Raw genomic sequence first — 19,896 nt, 5'->3', positions numbered from 1 at the left:
ACTGGGTTTTTTTGTCCAGCGAAACAGGCAAATCGATCAGAGAACACACACAATTTAAAGACATAATACATACATAGGTATATATAAGAAATTACAATAATTAAAATTTTTTTTTTATGCCTATGATAAAGGTAAAAAAGGTAACCTGCAGCCCTTATCAACCCACTGCAGGATAGAAGCCTCCTCAACAATTCATGCTGAGTTTATGATGCTATCCCTTAATTCATATTATCATTATTATTATTTTTTGTATTCATTGTAATTGTTTGTATTTAATTTTTCTGTGCAATGATTTCAAATTTTGATATAATGTTATTTGTATTTTCTCCTGCTGTAAACCCTTCTGGCTACTGCCATACTGGGTAGGTATTTGGAATATTACCTGTATTTTCCTTGAAAATTAAGTGATATTTACTTATTTAATTTTTGCTACTTTATGCAGTTCATTTCTTTCACACTTGCATATGTTAAATTCAGGCTGAACTGGTCTTTGTTGAAGCTCTTCATTATAAAGAAACAATAAAGACATGATTGAGTAGAGTATGTATGTATGTGATCATGCATAAGAAGGCTGGTGTTCAGTGTACTCAGGTCCTCCATGATAGTATAATGGTTTGCATATCTTTTGAAGAAGTATAGATTTGAATCTATACTTCTTCAATTGAGGCTGTAGTTAACTGTTTTAGGTAGAGAAAAGAATGTTTCTTCCATGAATTATTCTGTTTTTTTTTTTTTTTTTTTTTGTTACCATGCGGAAATCAGACCTGTACTGGAGTTATAAGAAAACTGGTGTATATTAACCAAATAATTGATGTGCCAGAAATTCTTAATCATCAAAGCAATATGCTCCGAGCATGCTTGAAGTAGTAGTTTTGTGTTTGTATTAATTTTTGTAAAAAGTGTTTTTTATACTTCTTGAATATTTTGATATGTTAATTTTTATTATTTATTTGTATAAAATAAATACAAATAAAATGTTGAGACCATTAAAAAGCCTGTAAAATGGAATGAGCTGGTTTACAGTAACATAAAATTGGATGTAATCTATTTGCATGTCATATACAGGGTGTTTCAGTTAAACGTTTCAGAACTTCTAAGAGGGGTAGGGTACACCCTGACAACTCGAAATCATATAGCAATGTGGGGTCGGAAATGCTTTCCTGAAGTGGTGTTGTACACAGAAGCACCATAAAAAGAAAAGAGACCGTAAGTGAGAAATCGTTTTAATAATACATGAAAAGAAGCAAAAGGTACATGGATTAAAGTAAGTGTTCGAAGTTTCTTCCACGGGCTACAATGCACGCCTCACATCTCCGACGCATGGACATCCGAACATTCTGGAATACTCCAGGCGAATTTCGAATTTCTTCGGCAGCTACTGCGATTCTTGCAACCAGCTCCTCAGCATTGTCAACAGGGGTGTCATAAACTAGCGATTTCATATGACCCCAGAAATAAAAATCAAGACATGATAGGTCGGGTGACCGAACAGGCCAACGCACGGGACCACCACGTCCGATCCACTGTTGACCAAATGTGACATCCAGGTAGTTACGAACATCTCCGCTATAATGGGCAGGGGGTCCATCGTGTTGGAACCACATTGTCTGTTGCGTCGATGCAGAAATCTGTTCATCTCTCAAAAGTTGTGGCAATACTTGCTGCAGAAAGATCAAGTAGATAGGTCCGGTTAGACGACACGGTAACAGGTAAGGTCCGATGAGTTGATCTCCCATAATACCGGCCCATACATTGACCGAAAATCGAATCTGTGCTGCACGACGTCGTATTGCATGCGGGTTCTCGACCGCCCAGATATGGTCGTTATGCGTGTTGAAAATTCCTTCCCTTGTGAAGGATGCCTCATCGGAAAATAACACTTCAGCAGGAAAAAGGGGATTTGTAGCACCTTTTCCAAGGTACCACTGTGCGAAAGCAATACGAGGTTGAAGAAATTTCGAACACTTACTTTAATCCATGTACCTTTTGCTTCTTTTCATGTATTATTAAAACAATTTCTCACTTACGGGCTCTTTTCTTTTTATGGTACATCACCGCTTCAGGAAAGCATTTCTGACCCCACATTGCTATATGATTTCGAGTTGTCAGGATGTACCCTACCCCTCTTAGAAGTTCTGAAACGTTTAACTGAAACACCCTGTATACCTGTTAATTCAGTGAGTAGGTGACTGTCCAAATATTTCAAATGAAATATTGATATTAGGCAGTTTAGAACAGTTAATGAAAAGATTTTGTAAATTAATAGTTAGTGCAATGAAACTTCTTGTACTGCTTAACTGAAGCGGTAATTATCGTGGGTACTTATTTTTATATGAATTATGCTTATTTTTGATATTTCACTTTTCCATTCTCATTCAGAAGTATTAATATGATGAAAAGTAATTATCAAAACAATGCACCTGGTAAGGTAAAGAACGTTTCTACATTTTTGTGGCTTTTTTTTTTTTTTTTTTGTCCTTGCCCTTTTCCCATTGTATATGAGGTCAGCATTTTTTTACTGTTTTGGCATGAAATTTTTACGGCCAGATGCCCTTCCTGACGCCAACCCTTACCCTTTATCTGGGATGGGGATATTATTTGTTATTTGTTTTTTTTTTTTTTTTTTTTTTTTAAGTAGCATTAGCAACTAAGGCCATATTGCTCTGGGATATGCGGTGGTCATTCCCTGACCTTTCTGCATCCTCCGTATTTGGTGGTAACGGGCTCGAACCCCGGCCTAATCAAGAAGCGTGTGCTACGCACTGCTGCTCCTTCTCACCTGGCTACGGAGGCGTCTAGGATTGAGATATGCAGTGGTCGTTCCCTAACCTTCCGCATCCTTCGTATTTGGTGGTCACGGGCTCGAACCCGGTCTAATCAGAAAGCGTGTGCTATGCACTGCTGCCCACCTGGCTATGGAGGTGCCATTTTTGTGACTTTCAATGTTTGTAATTATAAAATAAAAAAAGGTTTTTAATATTGTATGTGCACTACTTCTCTCTCTCTTTTTTTTTTTCTTTTTTTTCTTTTAGTGCATTTTTATATTTTTTGCAGAATACAAAAGTAGGAGAATTATATGAAAAATTCATTGAGTTCTTAACCAATAACTGCGTTATATGACTCAGTCAGATGCTCTGGTTTATTTACCTTGTTGGAATTGATCAAAGCTACAGTGCTTGAGAATGTTATATAGAATTGCCAGTTTTATAGATGGCAAACCTATTTTGAAAAACTGTCTATGTAGGAGGAATTGGGAATTAAAGTGTATCTAGCCTGAAAATAAACCTTAAATTGAAAGGTAAGAGAAATGAAATCTAAAAGTGCCAAATGGGATGATCTACATGATTTCTATTCTTTTCTTTGGTTAGATTTGGTTAATGTTTTAAATCTCTTGAATAGTTGGTGAGAGCATGTTATTGAAATTATTCTTGTAGGGGTGAAATCCTTTATTCCTCATTCCACTCTGAACTGGCATGCTCTATTAAACTATGGTTTTTCCAAAAATTGTGATAATGCTGTTAAGATAAAGAATAAAGCATATTACAATTGGTTTGTATTGAAATATGCAGCTTCATATTTCACTGATGCTGCTACAGTAGTAAACAACAGACTTATTTCTGATAGCTACCTTATTAATAGATCTAAACTTGATTTTGAGAAGACCAAGAATTGGAAACTTCTCTTTTCTGACTCAAGGTAGTCGAGCCTTTTAATCAGGAAAGTGCCTCCTACCATACCAAATACATTCCATTTCAGGCCTTCCTTGGTCTTCTAACTGAAATCTGTCAGAAGAATCCTGGTGAAGGCATTTCTAATGACATAATACCATTTCTCTGCTTATTATTAAAATTTGTGCTCCAGAATTAATTCCTTTTTCTGTGTTGCTTTTACACTCCCTAATTCCACTGGTGTTTTTCCTTCTTCACGGAAATTTGCTCATATGCAGCCACTTCATAAAAATAGTGATAAAAACTCGCCCTTTCAATTACACTGTGGTAATCTCCCAATTGCAGCGTGCATAGCCAAGTGGTCAGGAGTGGGAGTGTAGTAGTACACGCTCTTTGAGTAGATCAGGGCTCAAGCTCCTGACTGTTAAATATGGTTGATCTGCCAACCTGCACTGGACCATTGTGGAAGATTATGGTCCATTTCCCTCAATATGTATCGTTGAGGCGGCTTTCATCCTGCAGTGGATTTGTAATGGCTGCAGTTTACATTTTTTTTTTTTTTTTTTTTTCTTAATCTCCCAATTTATAAATGCTACCTATTCTTCAGAAGTGGTTTATAAATTGGAGCAGTTTTACCCCATATATTCAGAGCAATTCAAAAAGAAATACATGTTTGGATGTTCATAAAACACTAACCATGCATATGGCAGTAAATTCAGATATTAAATGTGATGGATAAACTCTGAAATTTTTTAAAAATTTCAGATTTTATCCTCACTGAAAATTTGTTTCAGATTTTACAAGACCTACGATACAGTTTGGTAAAAGTGAATGTTTTAAAATAGCAGATTTTATCATTCTTAGATATTTGGGAAACATTTTGTGAAATTGGCTTCTTCATTGGGAAAAAAAGCATTTTGTGTCATTCAGTTTACAAAGTCAAATTCAGTGACTAGTAAGCAGTTCTGTACATGCCACAAAGAAGGATCCACTAAACATAATTTACAATTTGTGTAAGCAGTTCAGTAGTAAGAAGCTGCATCCAAGAAGAATCCAAGCCACTTTACTTCATTTTGCTAGCAAATACTGTATCTGAATGGGGAAAATCGAGGCTGCCTCAATTTTTTTCCATTGATTAATGATTAATGTGGAAACATTATTTTTGAGGGGCACCTGTGGAGTATCCTGCCACCACTGTGTTAAGGCCTCTTCATTCGGGGCAGTAAGTAGCCAATCTCAGGCATTGACTCATAGTAAATGGACGTTGACTTATTGTAGCAAATGTACACCTGTGTTAAAAAGAAAGTGCATCACCCCCTTAAAATTTTAATCGTCGTCCGACTAACCTAAGTACATGGCAATATTTCTTACAGATTGCATCAGATAAGGTGCCTCCATAGCCAGGTGGGAAGTAGCAGCAGCAGTGCGTAGCATACGCTTCTTGATTAGACCGGGGTTCGAACCCATCACCACCAAACACGGAGGATGCGGAAAGGTCAGGGAATGACCACCGCATATCCCGGAGCAATGTGGCCTTAGTTGCTAATGCTCCAAAAAACCAAATAACAAACAAACAACAAGCATCAGATAAGAATGACATGCGTAGGCGATGACGTAATATTGCATCAGCTGTTACTTTCAGCTATATAAGCACGCTCTGCAAGAGTTGCAGTCATTTCTTTCTTGTCTGGATGGCAAGTTATGTGCAGTTGACGCTACGAAGAAAGAGTGCTATTGTTTCTTTACATGAGGGAGGATGTTCTTCCCATATTGCTTATAGAGTGTCATGTAATCAGTCAACAGTGAGTACATTTCTTTCCAAACTCAAGAATACTGGTTCTGCTGATAGGAAAAAAGGAACTGGATGCAAACGAGTCTCTGCGCCAAAACAGGACCACTTTTTGAAGCACTTATGTCTTAAAAACTGTAAAGCTTCTTCATTTGAGCTGAAAAGAGAATGGGAAGAACATACAGGAGTAGTAGCAAGTGCAGTAACAGTCAGAAGATGCCTCTTCAAAAATGACTTGTAGCCCATCGACCTAAGAAGCTCCTCCTCCTCACACAAAAAATGAAAAAGGCCCAATTAATTTAGTGTAAGGAGCATGTCAAATGGATCCCAGAGCAGTGGAAGTCAGTTATTTTCTCAGATGAGAAGAAATTCGACCTGCATGGCTCTGATGGGAGACAAATGATTTGCTGTAGACATGGCGAAGAATACCATACAGACTGTATGGTGTCTACAGTGAAATTCCTTACCAGCCAAATGATGCGGGGGTGCATTTTGTATCATGGAGTAGGTCACCTGCAGTTTATAAAAGGTTCTGTAAATGTCAATGGATACCTTGCTATATTGGAAGGCAAATTGCTGCCAACCATTAGAGACCATTTCAACCTGCCAAGTAATTGCATCTTTCAGGATGACTCTGCTCCTTGTCATCGGGCAAAAAGTGTAAGTAGGCACCTCTGTAGTTACTTTAGCTTCATTTCTGCATTAGAGGTTCAACAGTAATGTGTTTACACTCGTTACAGGTGAAAAGATGGTTGGAAGAACAATCCATTACAACTCTTAACTGGTCAAGAAACAGCCTGGATCTGAATCCTATAGAGAATTGTTGGCATTGTGTGGAATCTACAGTTGCCAGAAAGAAACCAAAGACCCTTCGTGAACTTCAGGAAGCATAATTCGTGTTTGGAACCACGAACGATCAGTTGATTATCTTCAGAAATTGATCTTGTCAATGCCTCAACGTTGTGCTGCTGTCATCAGGGCCAGAGGTGGTTCAACTAAATATTAGTTTGCACCTGGTGAATTTTTCATTTTGTTTTCCATTTAAAATGATAAATGATAACTGAAGCAAATTGTGAGGGCTTCTGATAATATTTCAGCCATAATTGTCGTGTTTACCAAAACTGTTGGATAAAGGTTGCAAATGCTCGTTTTGGAATATTTTGAGAGCACCTGTCAAATATTACTTAGCTTTGCCTTAACTATTAATAAATATCTTTTATTTATATTTCTATTTGTGATGCTAGTCATTAATGTAACATACCATTGCGAAAAAAGGTTAGAAATGTGAAATTCCTAGGTGATGCACTTTCTTTGGACACCAGTGTATGTACTGATTTGGAAGAGAGAGGAGGAATTAAAGAAGCCAATTCAGTAGAATTGTGTGTAAGGAAGTATCTATAGAAAAGGCATGCAGCAGAATGGGAACATCTATGAGGCAGAGTGGAGAGACTTTGTAAGGGATAGGCCATTAATTAACCTACTTGCCCTCTTTTGAATGGAGTCTAGAAGCTTGTGCGAGGTTATGAGGACACCACCCCAGATGTGGGAACAATAGTCAGTGGTAGTGCAGATTTAAGATTTTTCACAGAGTGAGTATGGTTTAGAAGAAAAGTAGTACTGAGAGTGAAAGAGAGAAAGAAGAAAGAGAAAATTTTTTAGATGCAGAAGAAGCAATATTTGTCATGTGCTTCTGCCAAGAGAGAAATTAGAAGTCAGGATGATCCCTAATAGAGACATGTGATCTTATCTAGAAATCTGAGTTTTATTAAAGATAAGCATAGGAGCAGAAGAATCCTCTTTATGAGATATAAGACAGAGCTAAGCTTTAGAAGGATTGAAATTAACTAAGTTATCTTTGCCCCACTGGAGAATTTCTGGAAGTCAGCATCTAAGTAATTGGTTTCTGTGCAGAGCAAGGTTTCAGAAATTGGAAAGTAGAATGCAATGTGCTATCTTCGGCAAAACTATGAATAGGATTTCCAGTATATAAAAGGTCAGTAATATACAAGAGGGAAAAGAGTAGGAGAAAGAACTGAACCTTGGGGGACACCAGCATTAGTGAAGAAGTTAGAAGACAGTCATCTACAATCATCTCCAAAAATTAGATTCCAAGTTGCTAAGTCTCTGACAGAGAATATCACAGGAGACGTATGCACAAGTACCACCTTTTGAAGTGAATGGAATCATACGGCAAGTAATTAGGACAACTGAAATGAGTAGTGGTTGAATCAACAGCTAATTGGGTTTCTGTCAGAAAAAGTAAGCTTGTCGTACTAAGTGGAAATGGATATCACTGAGATTGAAACTGAGACCACATATATGAGGTGCTACCCAAATGTTCCCGAAATTTGAATGTTGCGTGGGAACTATGTCTAGTACAGACTTCTGGCACTAGGTAACACTACATGCATCCTTTGTGAATCAGTGTGCCATGTTGCGTCGGGCTTGGATTGTCATTGAATATTTATGCGCAATTCTTTGGTGGTGTGTTTTGCGTAGTTTGCAATTGTTGTGATGGCTGATGTGAGAGAGCAACATGCTTGCATCAAGTTTTGTTTCCTTCTTAACGATACAGCAGCAGGTGACAATGCTTTAGGCCAGATGCAGACCTACTACTGATTTAACCGTTTTAAAAACAGTCAGATGTTTGTTGATGAAGATGATCACTCTGGACATCCATCATCGAGCACCACCCTGTAAAATGACGCAAGAGCTTGGGTGGCGATCTGTGAAGACTGCAGGCGGACCATCCACAACATTTGTGGCATTGTAGGACTGTCATACTTGTCACCGGATTTTGTCAGATGAGTTGAACATGATTAGGATTGCAGCCAAGTTCGTGCTGTGGTTACTGAGTGAAGACCAAAAGCAGCATTGCATGGAAGTTAGCAGAGACCTTCAAGAACAGGCCAGGGGTGATCAAAACTTCCTTTCTATGGTCGTCACTGCTGATGTGAGTTGGGTATATAGGTATGACCCAGAAACCAAGCAACAATCATCCCAGTGGAAGAGCCCATCTTTGCCTTGACTGAAGAAAGCCCAACAACTGAAGAGCAATGTGAAGTCCATGCTGATCTGTTTTTTTTTTTTTTTTTTTTTTTGAATCTTGATGGGATTGTCCGTAAGGAATTCGTCCCTCCTGGCTAGACCATCAACGCAAAGTTGTACCATGACATTCTGAGACAGTTAAGGGAAGCTGTCAGGAGATGTCCAGAGAAGTGGTGCACAAAGAACTGGGTCCTTCATCCTGACAATGCACCGGCCGACACATCTCTTGCTGTGGCGCAGTTTTTGGCATCCAACAACATGACAATTGTCCGCACCCCCTTTATTTTCCAGACTTAGCACCTGTGACTTCTTCCTCTTCCCAAAAATGAAAATCCGGCTGAATGGTCAAATATTTGACAGCATAGAGGATATCCAAACCAAATTGCAGGCAGTGGTGAACACTATGACAAAGAAGGACTTTCAGGGCGCATTCAAATCATGGGAGAAGTGCTGTGATCGGTGTTTATGCTCTCAAGGGGACTACTTTGAAGATGACAGTGGCAAATAAGACCCAAGGTGAGTCTATTTTATAAATACATTTCAGGAACTTTTGGGTAGCACCTCGTATTTGTGAAACAAACAAGGAAGTTTTTACATCCCTAAACTTCTTCACATGTGAATGTAGATGCAAACTATATCAACAACCTGAACAGGATTTTTTGATAGTTAGGCCATTTATATATATTGGGCCAGTGTTGTTTATCCCTTCCATTCTAGTTTTAAAATAAGCGGGGAATTCTTAATCAGTGATTTAAATCTGCCTTAGCTTGTCTGTCCCCTTTAGTGACTAATTTATACTTACCGTAGATTCCTGTGTGCCTACTGATTTATAGTAATCCCACAAATTTTTCTTCTCTGCCATAAATCTCATCAGTTCGTGTGACATCCATTTAGTTCAAAACTTTGAACAATATTTCTTCATGGGTATTAAAAGCTTAGTAGCTTCTATGAACTTAGTATTTCTCCGAGTGTCTCCTGTTTATTATTTGTAGTTGGTAGCATCATTTGTTGAGTCCACTGAAAGGAATTTAAAAACTGTCTGAAATTACTGTAGGTGCCTTTATGAAAGCAAAATCCCTTCTTCCCTACCCTTTACAATAGTTATATCTTTAAGTATCCCATATCAGCTAATGCGTGATGAGTCATTGCTGATAAACGGATCAAGATTATTTCTTTCTCTTGTTGCATCTCTAACATGCTACTGTGTGAGTAGCCATCCCTCAGGTTCTAGTTAATATCTGGAAAATTGGTCTCCCATTATAAGACATTCAGATCTACTGGTCCACTCAGCCTGTCTGTGTAGTTGTTCGTTATACTCATCACAATCATTTGGCCTATAGTGGACTCTTACTCACTTTGGTTTTCCCAGTATTTATGTCACACCAAGCAGACTCAACATTGCACTGCCCGCCCATACCATCTAGGTGCACTGCCTTAGAGTCTGCATGCTTCTTAACCAAGAGCCTTATTCCCTCTCCCATTAAAAAAATCACCCTTTTGTGGATTTTTTAAAAAAATAATTGTAACTCTAGATGTATGATATTGGAACCTATAATGCCATTGTATGATACTAGAGGTTCCATTTTAGAGCTGAGGAAACAAGTAGATACTTATTTACAGTGGTCATTATTTTCTGGAAATACATAAAAAGGCTGCTTTAAAGAACAGATGCAGATGGTATAAATGAAGGAGGAAAAAGTTATTTGGAGTTTATCTGCAAATGGATCTGCTTGTTGGTTAGGTGATTCATGTGTTTGAAAGTTGGGGTTGTCTCCAGTAAAGATATGTGTTCTCGTCTGAAATCTTAGTGTTGCCGAAAATGAGCAAGGGTTGAATTAAGTGCAATGGGGTAATAGTTAAAATGGAGGAATTTGTCACCCTTTGTAGAATTTGGCTGGATATGACCAAATTTCTATGGGAAAGCATAAATGCAAGTAAAATAAGAGTGTGTCAAAAGGCAACACAAAAACAGAAGTTAACTGTGTGGAGTGGGGAGGGGGAAGAATGATGATGACACTGGTTTCAGCAGGTTGGCCAGTGTGGGAATATCAGATTCTTCTGACCATATGTTTCTTTTTTTCCCCCAAGATGGTGATTGGAATTCCCACAAAGGACACCCTGGCCCTATGACTGTAATCTTTCCACCATCATCAAACTCCAGGTGTTGTCCAATCCTCCCACCTCCTATCCCCATGTCTTTGCCTGATGAGCCCTACTTCCCTAAATACTTCTGTTTCTCTTAACAGTCCCCCTTTGGAGGATGGGTTGTGTCTGCAGAGGTTCTCCCTCTGTTCCCTGTTCTTCCAATTTCTGATGGAAACCCTATCATCCACCCTTTTCACCTTCATTTATCCCCCAAAGCTTGAACTGTCACTCGTGTGTTTCTTTCCAACAACCCCACTCCTTTTTTTAATGCCCCTCTGGTAAGCTCAGTTGATGCCAGGGTTTGTCCAGCCGTGTCATCTAATCCCTACTACCTGGCCCAGCTCCCTGAACCTGGTATGGTAACTAGGGGTCCGTTGTTTTCCATGGGCCCCTAGGTTAAGAGGACAGATAACATAACCATGTGTTACACTACATAAACCACTTATCATTCACACTGTCTAACCTTTACAGGGTACTGTATTCAACACAAGAGAACTGACCACAGAGTTATGGGAACTACCGGCCTCTGGTGCCAAGCATTATAGTGATCAAGTGATTTCCTGAGTGATTTCTAGAGAGTTTTCTCAAGGCTACAATTTTGTTCATTTGTTAAAAAGTTTTTTTACGTTCTCATTAAGTAATAGTAAACTTAGTCTTATAAATTGTAAGTAAGTTTCAGAAAGGGAAAACCACCTTTCTTTTTTTCCTTTAAACTAACTTACTAACTTTTATACCGCTTGGTCACTCTAGCGGCACTGCTCCTGCCTCTCCATGGCAGGGCCGGTAATCTGGGAGAAGAAATTCACTCTCTCAGGGCTGAAAGGAACAAAGATGGATAACAATATGTTTCCACATTTAGAGCCATCGAGCTGAAGACTACCTACCAAAGACACCGAAATGACTTCTCTCAACATAAGGGGTTGAAAACAAACCCTCAAGAGGAGATATCAACATTCCTCATACTTCACTCTCTCTCAGACAAGCCTCTGAGTCAACTATCCCCATTTCTTGTGCAGAAATGCATTGAGTCTGCCGCAGGTTCACCAAAAGCAGTAAGGCAACTCCAGTCAGGGGATCTTGACTGGAGTTGCCTTACTGCTTTTGGTGAACCTGCGGCAGACCATGTGGTGGAGACCGTGGAGACCATGAGATCCCAGCATTCTGCAAAGTTGTTAAAGCTGATCACTTTTGGCAGACAACCAATAAAAGTTACTCCTCATGCCACCCTAAACTCTTCAAAGGGAGTAATTTCCAAATGGGATTTATTAACAGTATCAGAGGAGGAAATTGTGAAAGAGCTAGGTGAACAAAGAGTCATCCAAGCAAGGAGGATCATGACTCGGAAAGATGGTATTCTTGTCCCAACTAGGAGCATAATCCTCACTTTTAGCTCACCCATCCTACCATCTGTTAAAGCAGGATATCTCCATTGCCGTGTCCATCCTTATATTCTAAATCCCATCAGGTGCTATAAGTGCCAAAAATGCAGACACTCCAAAACTGCAAATTGAGGTGTTGAATTATGTCCTAATTGTGGATCAAAGGAACACAATCAATCTGACTGCACTGCTGCTACTTCTCATTGCCCAAAATGTAAGGGTAATCACCCAGCTTTCTCCAAAACATGCGATCTATGGAAGCAAGGAAAAAAAATCCAAAAATATAAAGTGGAGAACAAAGTTACATATTCAGAGGCGAGAAGACAAATAATAAAGAGAGAGCCAAAGCATACATATGCCACAGCTGCTCAACAATTTCGGTCCATAGCTATTCAAACAGATATTTCAGTTCCTCCAAATATATCCATTGCTAATTGGGCACGTTCTATAGTCTCTCCTTCCAAACAGTGTCCTCTGCAGAAAAAAACTGAACAAGCCAGTAATACCCCAATTACTGTTCCAGCCAATGTTTCTCCAACAGCAAAATTAAAAGTGACAGAAACCACAAAACCGCAACCTCCGATTTCAATCGGAATGGATATTGATCAACAGAATGAAGCTGATGATGGAAATTTGGAACTTCGTGCAACCGATGAAATGGGCAAGACACGTCCTTTCTTTCCTAAGAAAGAAAAAGCAAAAATAGATACAAACAAGCTACAACTAAAAAGTAGTCAGAAACAAAAACAAACAACAAAACCGCTTAATGGAAAGAATATGTATGTATATATTAAGTGCAATAGCATCATTAATACACAGCCATTTCTGAATAAACAGAATATTTATAAGGCTTTAGCCCTAAATGCATCTTAGTCTAAATACATCATACACCATCAGGCATCTCTCATATTGTAGAGTTATACTTCATAACTGTTTTGCCATCATTGCATCACATGGGTACCTCCCCGTACACCGAAGAAGGGCCAAATAGCCCTGAAACGGTTCCGTATGGGTGGTGGTACCTATCTGAGAATAAGTAACATTAGTCTTCTCCTTAGGTGAAGCGTTACTTATTCGAAGTAGTGCAATATCATGGCAACCTGTTGTGAAGGTATTCACAATATGAGATATGACTTAAAACGATGCTGCCTTATAAATATTCTGTTTATTCAGAAATGGCCGTGTATTAATGATGCTATTGCACTTAATATATACATAGTCTAAATTTGCTCCCAGCTTGAGGCTTTAGCCCTAAATGCATCTTGGAAAGAATACTTCAATGGAATTGTAGAGGCTTTCACAACACAAAAGATGATTTATATGATCTCATCGAACGCTGTGAACCAGCAGGCATATCCCTTCAGGAAACTTATTTAAACTCACAAGTGTGTTCTGCCGTAAAAAATTACACTATTTTCAGACGAGACAGGAGTGACTTGCCAGCTTGTGGAGGGGTGGCGGCTTTCTTTTCAAACTCCTTTTGAAGTAGTGGCAGTGCACACTGTAATTGGGACCACTCTTACAATAGCGTCTATATATATATATATATATCCCTCCTAATTTCTCGTTCTCTTCAGATGATCTAGAAAATCTAATAGACCAACTATCACATCCTTTCTGCTTGCTTGGAGATTTCAGTACATATCATTTTCTGTGGGGATCTCCAAAAATTGACAAGAGAGGTAAACTATAGAATCACTTCTTGATGTTTGTCAACTTACTCTTTTGAACACTGGCGAGCCTAGCTATATTCATTTTTCTACAGGATCCATGAGTGCAATAGAGCTATCAATCTGTTCTTCATTTATATATACCAATACAGGGTGGTTTGTCCTTGAAAATCCAAGGAGTAGTGATCATCTACCAATCACTATTACTGAATATTATTACTGTGTTATGTTACTAAACACAGTAATATTTACACAGTAAATATTACTGTGTTTGTGCATCACTTCACTTGAAAATTTCGTGGGACACATTGGAAATGAATATGCTTCACATATCCAATTTAATGAAGAAATAGTCCATTCGCAGCCCATAGATAATGTCACAGAACACATAACTAACCAAATATTGCAAGCTGCCAATTCTGCAATATCAAAATCTTTGCAGGGGAAGCACAAACACAGTAATTCCTGGTGGAATCAGGATTGTATATATGCTAAACAGGAAAAAAACAAAGTTTGGAACTTTTTTTGCAAATTCCCAACTAGTGACTTAATCGCCTTTAAAAGAATGAAAGCCAAATTCCACCAAATAAGACAAAAAGCAAAAAAAGATGCCTGGATTAGCTTTTCCTCAAGTATAAATAAGGACACGGACAGCAGAATCATCTGGAGGAAAATACGAATGCTTAATGGCAAATATGTTCAGTCCCCCCAGCTACAATATTAAATTGGGAAGGGAAGGAGTTGTCATCACCGGTAGAAATAGCAAATGCTTTAGTGGAATCATTTGCCAGTAAATCAGAAATATCCACCTACAACCCAACCTTTCAACAAATTAAAGAATCTGCAGAACAGCAAAAGATATATTTTTCTACGATAGTTTCACATCCATATATGCAGCTATTCACATTAACAGAACTTTTAGGGGTGCTCAGTAAAACATCCAATCCAGTAGTTCTGCTGGTCCTGATGGGATCTGCTACATAATGTTAAAATAGCTTGACAATGAGCCAAAAGAACATTGTTAAAATATTACAACAGAATATTCTTAGAAAATACCTACCCAATCTCCTGGTGTAACTCAATTGTTCTAGCCTTCCCGAATCCAGGAAAGGGTCGCTCTTTTCCACATAACTACTGTCCGATTTCATTGACTAGTTGTTTAGGCAAAGTCCTGGAAAATATGGTTCACAGGCTGCTAATGTGGTTCCTGGAAATGAACAACTTGCTAAACAATAATCAGTATGGATTTTGTAAGAATCAGTCCACTCTAGATGTGATGATAAAAGCAGAAACAAACATTCCTAATACCTTCATAAGGGGACAACATCCAGTTATGGTCAATCTTGATATTGAGAAAGCATTTGATACCACCTAGCGATATGGTGTTCTTCAAGATCTTCATTCTTTCGGCTTGAGAGGGCAGTTACCCCAATTTATTCAAAACTTCCTATGCCATAGAACGTTTCAGGTTAGATACAAGAACAATTTATCCAAATCATTTGAACTAGAGGAGGGTGTACCGCAGGGTTCCATTCTCAGTACAACATTATTTTCAATAAGAATTACAAACACGGCATGGGAAGTACCAAATAAGTAGAATCGTACATGTTTGCTGATCTCATTATCCCTTGTAAATCCCAAACTATGACCACCATTGAAATGCAGCTTCAAATTTCCATAGCTAAAATAGAATCATGGACATTACGGAATGGTTTCTCTCTAGCAGAAAAGAAACCCACTGCAGTTCATTTTTGTAAAAAACGCAAACTACATCCGGACCCAGAAATATATTTAAAAAAATGCCTGATTCCTGTCACCAACAAGTTCTGTCTATTGGGACAGTATACTGTCTATGCTTAGACAATAAACTTAATTTTGCTTCTCATATAGCTTATCTTCGGACAATTTGTCTTAAAAAACTGAACGTCCTAAGAGCTGTCTCTGCTATGTCCTGGGATGTTGATAGAACCCCTCCTACATCTCTATAGAGCTTTAATAAGATTATACTTGGATTATGGATCACTGGTCTATGACTCCGCATGGAAAAGTTCTCTATTACGTCTGGACACCACCATCATAGTGCCCTTAGGATAGCTGTGGGAGCCTTCAGAACATCCCCAGTTCACAACCTGTACATTGAGCCAAATGAACCTCCTCTTCATCTCAGAAGTAAAACTTTATTTTGTAAATATGCAGTAAAGATTAAATGTAATCCATCTCTCCCCCAGCTGGCAGTGCTTGTTTTACCCTCATTTCACCATGCTATATCACAATAATCCAATAAAAACCACCCTGCAGGGCTTCGATTGCAAGAACTCGTACTTGGGATATATTGGGATATTAATATTTTTTTTATTGGGATATTAAATTGGGATATTAACTATAATTGGGATATTAACTTTCAGAACACATTCCAAGACCTTGCTACCCCAGAATCTCCTTGGACTGATTACTTACCTCTCTGTGACAATTTCTTTTTAAGATGGTGAAAATCTTTCCTGGCAAATATCACCTTTCAACAGCTGCACAAATCTCGTTCCTTGGCCAACTCAGAGAAAGTACATATTTATACTGATAGCTCCAAAACAGTTGCAGCTGTAGGTGCTGCAGCAGTTTCTTCCACCTTCTCAGTAGCCGTATCTCTTCCTATGAATGCAGTATCTATACTGCAGAATTATTTGCAATAAAACCTGGCTCTGGATAACATAAACAACTTCCATATTGAGCAATCTCTTATATATTCAGACTCCTTAAGTGCAATCACTGTCATTCAATCTACCTTTTCTCCCTCTCACTCCATTCTTAAAGAGATCAAGTCTAAATTATTTTACTATCAAACAGACAACCAGAAAGTTACTTTCTGCTGGATCCAATGCCATGTCTGCATCCCAGGTAATGAACATGTGGATGCCGCTGCTAAACATCCCGACTCTGGATTTTCCACTCAAATGAAAGTGCCCTACACTGACTACAAATCCATTATAAAAAAAAAAACATGTAGAAAACAATGGTCTCATCTCTGGCAAACTCAAATCAATAATAAGCTGTTTCAGATTAAAAAAGAGCCACAGCAGTGGTCATTTAGTTTTAGGAGAAGCAGAAGACAAGTGATTCTGGCAAGGCTCCGCATTGATCATTCGCATCCAACTCATCTGTATTTGCTTCTGGGAGAGATTTCTTCTCAGTGTTTCTTTTGCCAGTTGCACCTAACAAAACATTCTCATTAAATTTCCCGAACTGTCATCTGTCTGAAAATCTAGCTTTAGCTCCCTATCCAACTTACAGGAACCTTTAACCTTATCACATATTCTTGGTAATAAAGCAAATTTGGAGGAACTGTTTCAGTATTTAAAATGCATAAATTGGTATTATTATATCTAATCATAATAACGTGAAATTAGTAATAACTAAATCATGAACAGGCACAGTATGGCCTAAGAGGGGCCATTGTGCCAAAAAACCTCAAATACTGCTACTACTAGTAATGGGAACCACCAGTGCCTCTTGATCCTAAACACTATATACCTTGTGGAGCCGAGTTTTAAAAACAAGTTTTGAAATGTCATTAATACCTGGAGACTTGCTGTCATTGAGATTGTTCAGGATTCTTATAATCTCTTTCTGATGTGAGAAGGCATTGAGTGGGATGTTTGGTAGGTAGAAGGAGAATTACTGTATTCATAAATACACAGGTTAGAGGCAAAGTAAGATGCTAATAAGTTAGCTTTATTTTTAGACGAAACTGACTTAGCATCTTTTTAACTTTGTCATAGTGACATATTTCAAATGAGGCTGAGAATAACCTTGCAACAGGGTTCCATTGGAAAAGAGAATATAATTATACCTAGAATGTAGTCAGTAATTACTGTATACTTGAAAGGTGTGTTCTGTGTATTGGTGAGGAAAAGATCAAGAGTGTCAGGTGTGTGGTTAGGATTATTTGGTATTGTAGTAGGTAAACAAACAAGTTCTCTAAAACATTGGTAATACCAAAAGCTTTAGATTTGACACTTCTACCAGCTGGATCTCTACAAATAGAAAATTGAAGCTGGTTGCTTCATGAACATTATGGTCAGAGAGAATTACTTCATTGTTATGAAAACTTGACTAGAGAAAGAAAAAATTCTGAGTGTGTTTGGAGAACAATATGAATTTGACAGGATGGGGGAAAAGAGATTTTGAGTGAAGAGAGATCAAAAGGGAGGGGCGGATTCCAGATTAGGGAGTCTCCTCTCATGGAATATCAGAGTGAAATATGCAGAAGTATCATTTTTAAGCAGGTAGAATCACAGAATGATTAATTTGGTAGTTCAGGAAATCGATAGTGAGATTCTGCCAGAAAAAGTAAATGGGCTATAGATGCTTGTAGATGGAAATAGATGTTATTAAGATTAGAACTGAGACTACATATATTTATTTAATTTGGAAGTCATAGAAATTAGGAATGGAAACGTTTGAAACTTATGTATTCTTAGTTTGAATTGATATCATAGTGCAACTCACTGTGTCTCAGATAATGTTATCAGTTTTGTGAAGTCCTGATCAGATGTATGCTAATATCTAGGGGGGAAAAAGTGACAGTTATTGTAATAAGTGGTTCAGCTTTTTTTTTTTTTTTTTTTGCCCTATTGCAGTTTATGCACGTGCAGTGGAAGTGATTACATAACATCCTGATTTGTTCTTGAAATCTGACACGTGTGTCTAGTTACTGTTGTTGTTACTCTGTGAAAGAAAGTACTGTAGCTGTACTCCTACCAATCGGACTGTTATTTGTTTTTAATGGTTTATGTGAATTTTCAGAAGTATTAAGACAGTTTCATTTTTATTGATGACTTTCTTGATGAAATAGTGGGAGTCAGATTAAAGTATTTTATATTGCTTGATTTTAATGTTTTCTCTCTGACCATTTCCACCTTTTTATTTCGGCTTGACTTCAATAAATAGTACTGAACGGATGCATTCTCATTTCATTGGTTATTGTTATAAATTGGTTTTTGTTATCAGTTTAGCTGAATCTGAAGTGATCACAATAAGTGGTATTCTTTTTTTTTTTTTTTTTTTTTTCAAATTTATCCTAATACACAATCAGTGAAATTTATGATAACCTGCCTTTGTTGCGTGAAGTTTTATATTGCTATAGACAGAATATTTATAAATTATGTGCTATATTATTAAGACAAGAACATCTTGTTGATTACAAACAATATGGTATATAGCTAAATTACAATTTCAAATGTTTATGAATTTGAAAAAATTGATAAACATCTTGAAATTGTAATTTATATGAAAAGAAGGGTATATAAAATTACAGTCACATAATGGTTTTGTATGTCTTTCCAGTTATCCAAAAGCTTAGTTAACCTTTTGGATAACTTTAATTTTTCCATGACTTCTTGATATTATTTAAGTAGTTGACCTTTGTTTACTATATAAAACTAGAAAACTGAGCAAAAGAAATAAAAACTGCTCTTCATTATATTTTATGGAGAAATTTGAATGTTGTTTAATTCTGATTTTAAAATATTACTTAATTGGACAATACTTGATTGGTTAGTGTTACTAAATATTTCCATGAGTTGTTATATTAATTGAATATATTTTATCACTACAGAACATACAGGACGAGCAGTCTAGAAGTTCTGATTACATGGAAAGCCCACAGTCTCGGCTATTAAATAGCTTTATCCAAGCTATAAAGGCTGCATTTCCTGAAATCTGTGATCCACCAGTTGCAGTACTGCCAACTAATACACCTAAATTTGGAGATTATCAGTGCAATAGTGCTATGCGTTTGGCTCAAGTAAGTGAATTGTGCAATGCAAGTTTATTTATATTTTATTAATCACTTACAATAGACAGCAACAGCAAAAGAACAAAATGATCCACCAGAAGTGGTGTAGTTTCATTTGGATATTTAAAGTTACATTACTCACATAAAATCAGACATTACAAGTAGATTTGGTTTTGCCTAATGTGATCACATTTGGCCCTGTGCAACCCTCAACTAATAGCATTAAGTGGCTAATTAAAATATTTAATTAACCACTTAATTAGGCATGGCAAAAAAAAAAAAATGATAGTGTGTAGTTGTTTCTTTATACACAACTGAAGTTTTTTACAATAAAATGCAAGAAATTTTTGAAAATGATGTACTCTACAATTTTATTCTTTATTCTGTCACTATATTGATAATTAGC

The 19,896-nt window shown here is 37.5% G+C and overlaps 1 protein-coding gene across 1 annotated transcript in view; it reads left to right on the top strand.

The window, feature by feature from the left end:
* The window catches only part of ArgRS (arginine--tRNA ligase-like protein), a 222,813-nt gene that overhangs the window by 57,018 nt on the left and 145,899 nt on the right, over positions 1-19,896 (top strand). Inside the window, exon 4 of the mRNA XM_090379871.1 lies at positions 19,311-19,499. Coding sequence (XP_090235997.1) covers positions 19,311-19,499 — 189 coding nt within the window. The remainder of the gene's footprint in view (positions 1-19,310; positions 19,500-19,896) is intronic.

The sequence above is a fragment of the Mastigoproctus giganteus genome, chromosome 8 (genome assembly GCF_048544385.1).
Source record: "Mastigoproctus giganteus isolate SK-2022 chromosome 8, ASM4854438v1, whole genome shotgun sequence".
NCBI lineage: Eukaryota > Metazoa > Arthropoda > Arachnida > Uropygi > Thelyphonidae > Mastigoproctus > Mastigoproctus giganteus.
The sequence above is the reverse complement of the archived record's forward strand: the minus strand, read 5'-3'. Positions and strand labels throughout refer to the sequence as shown.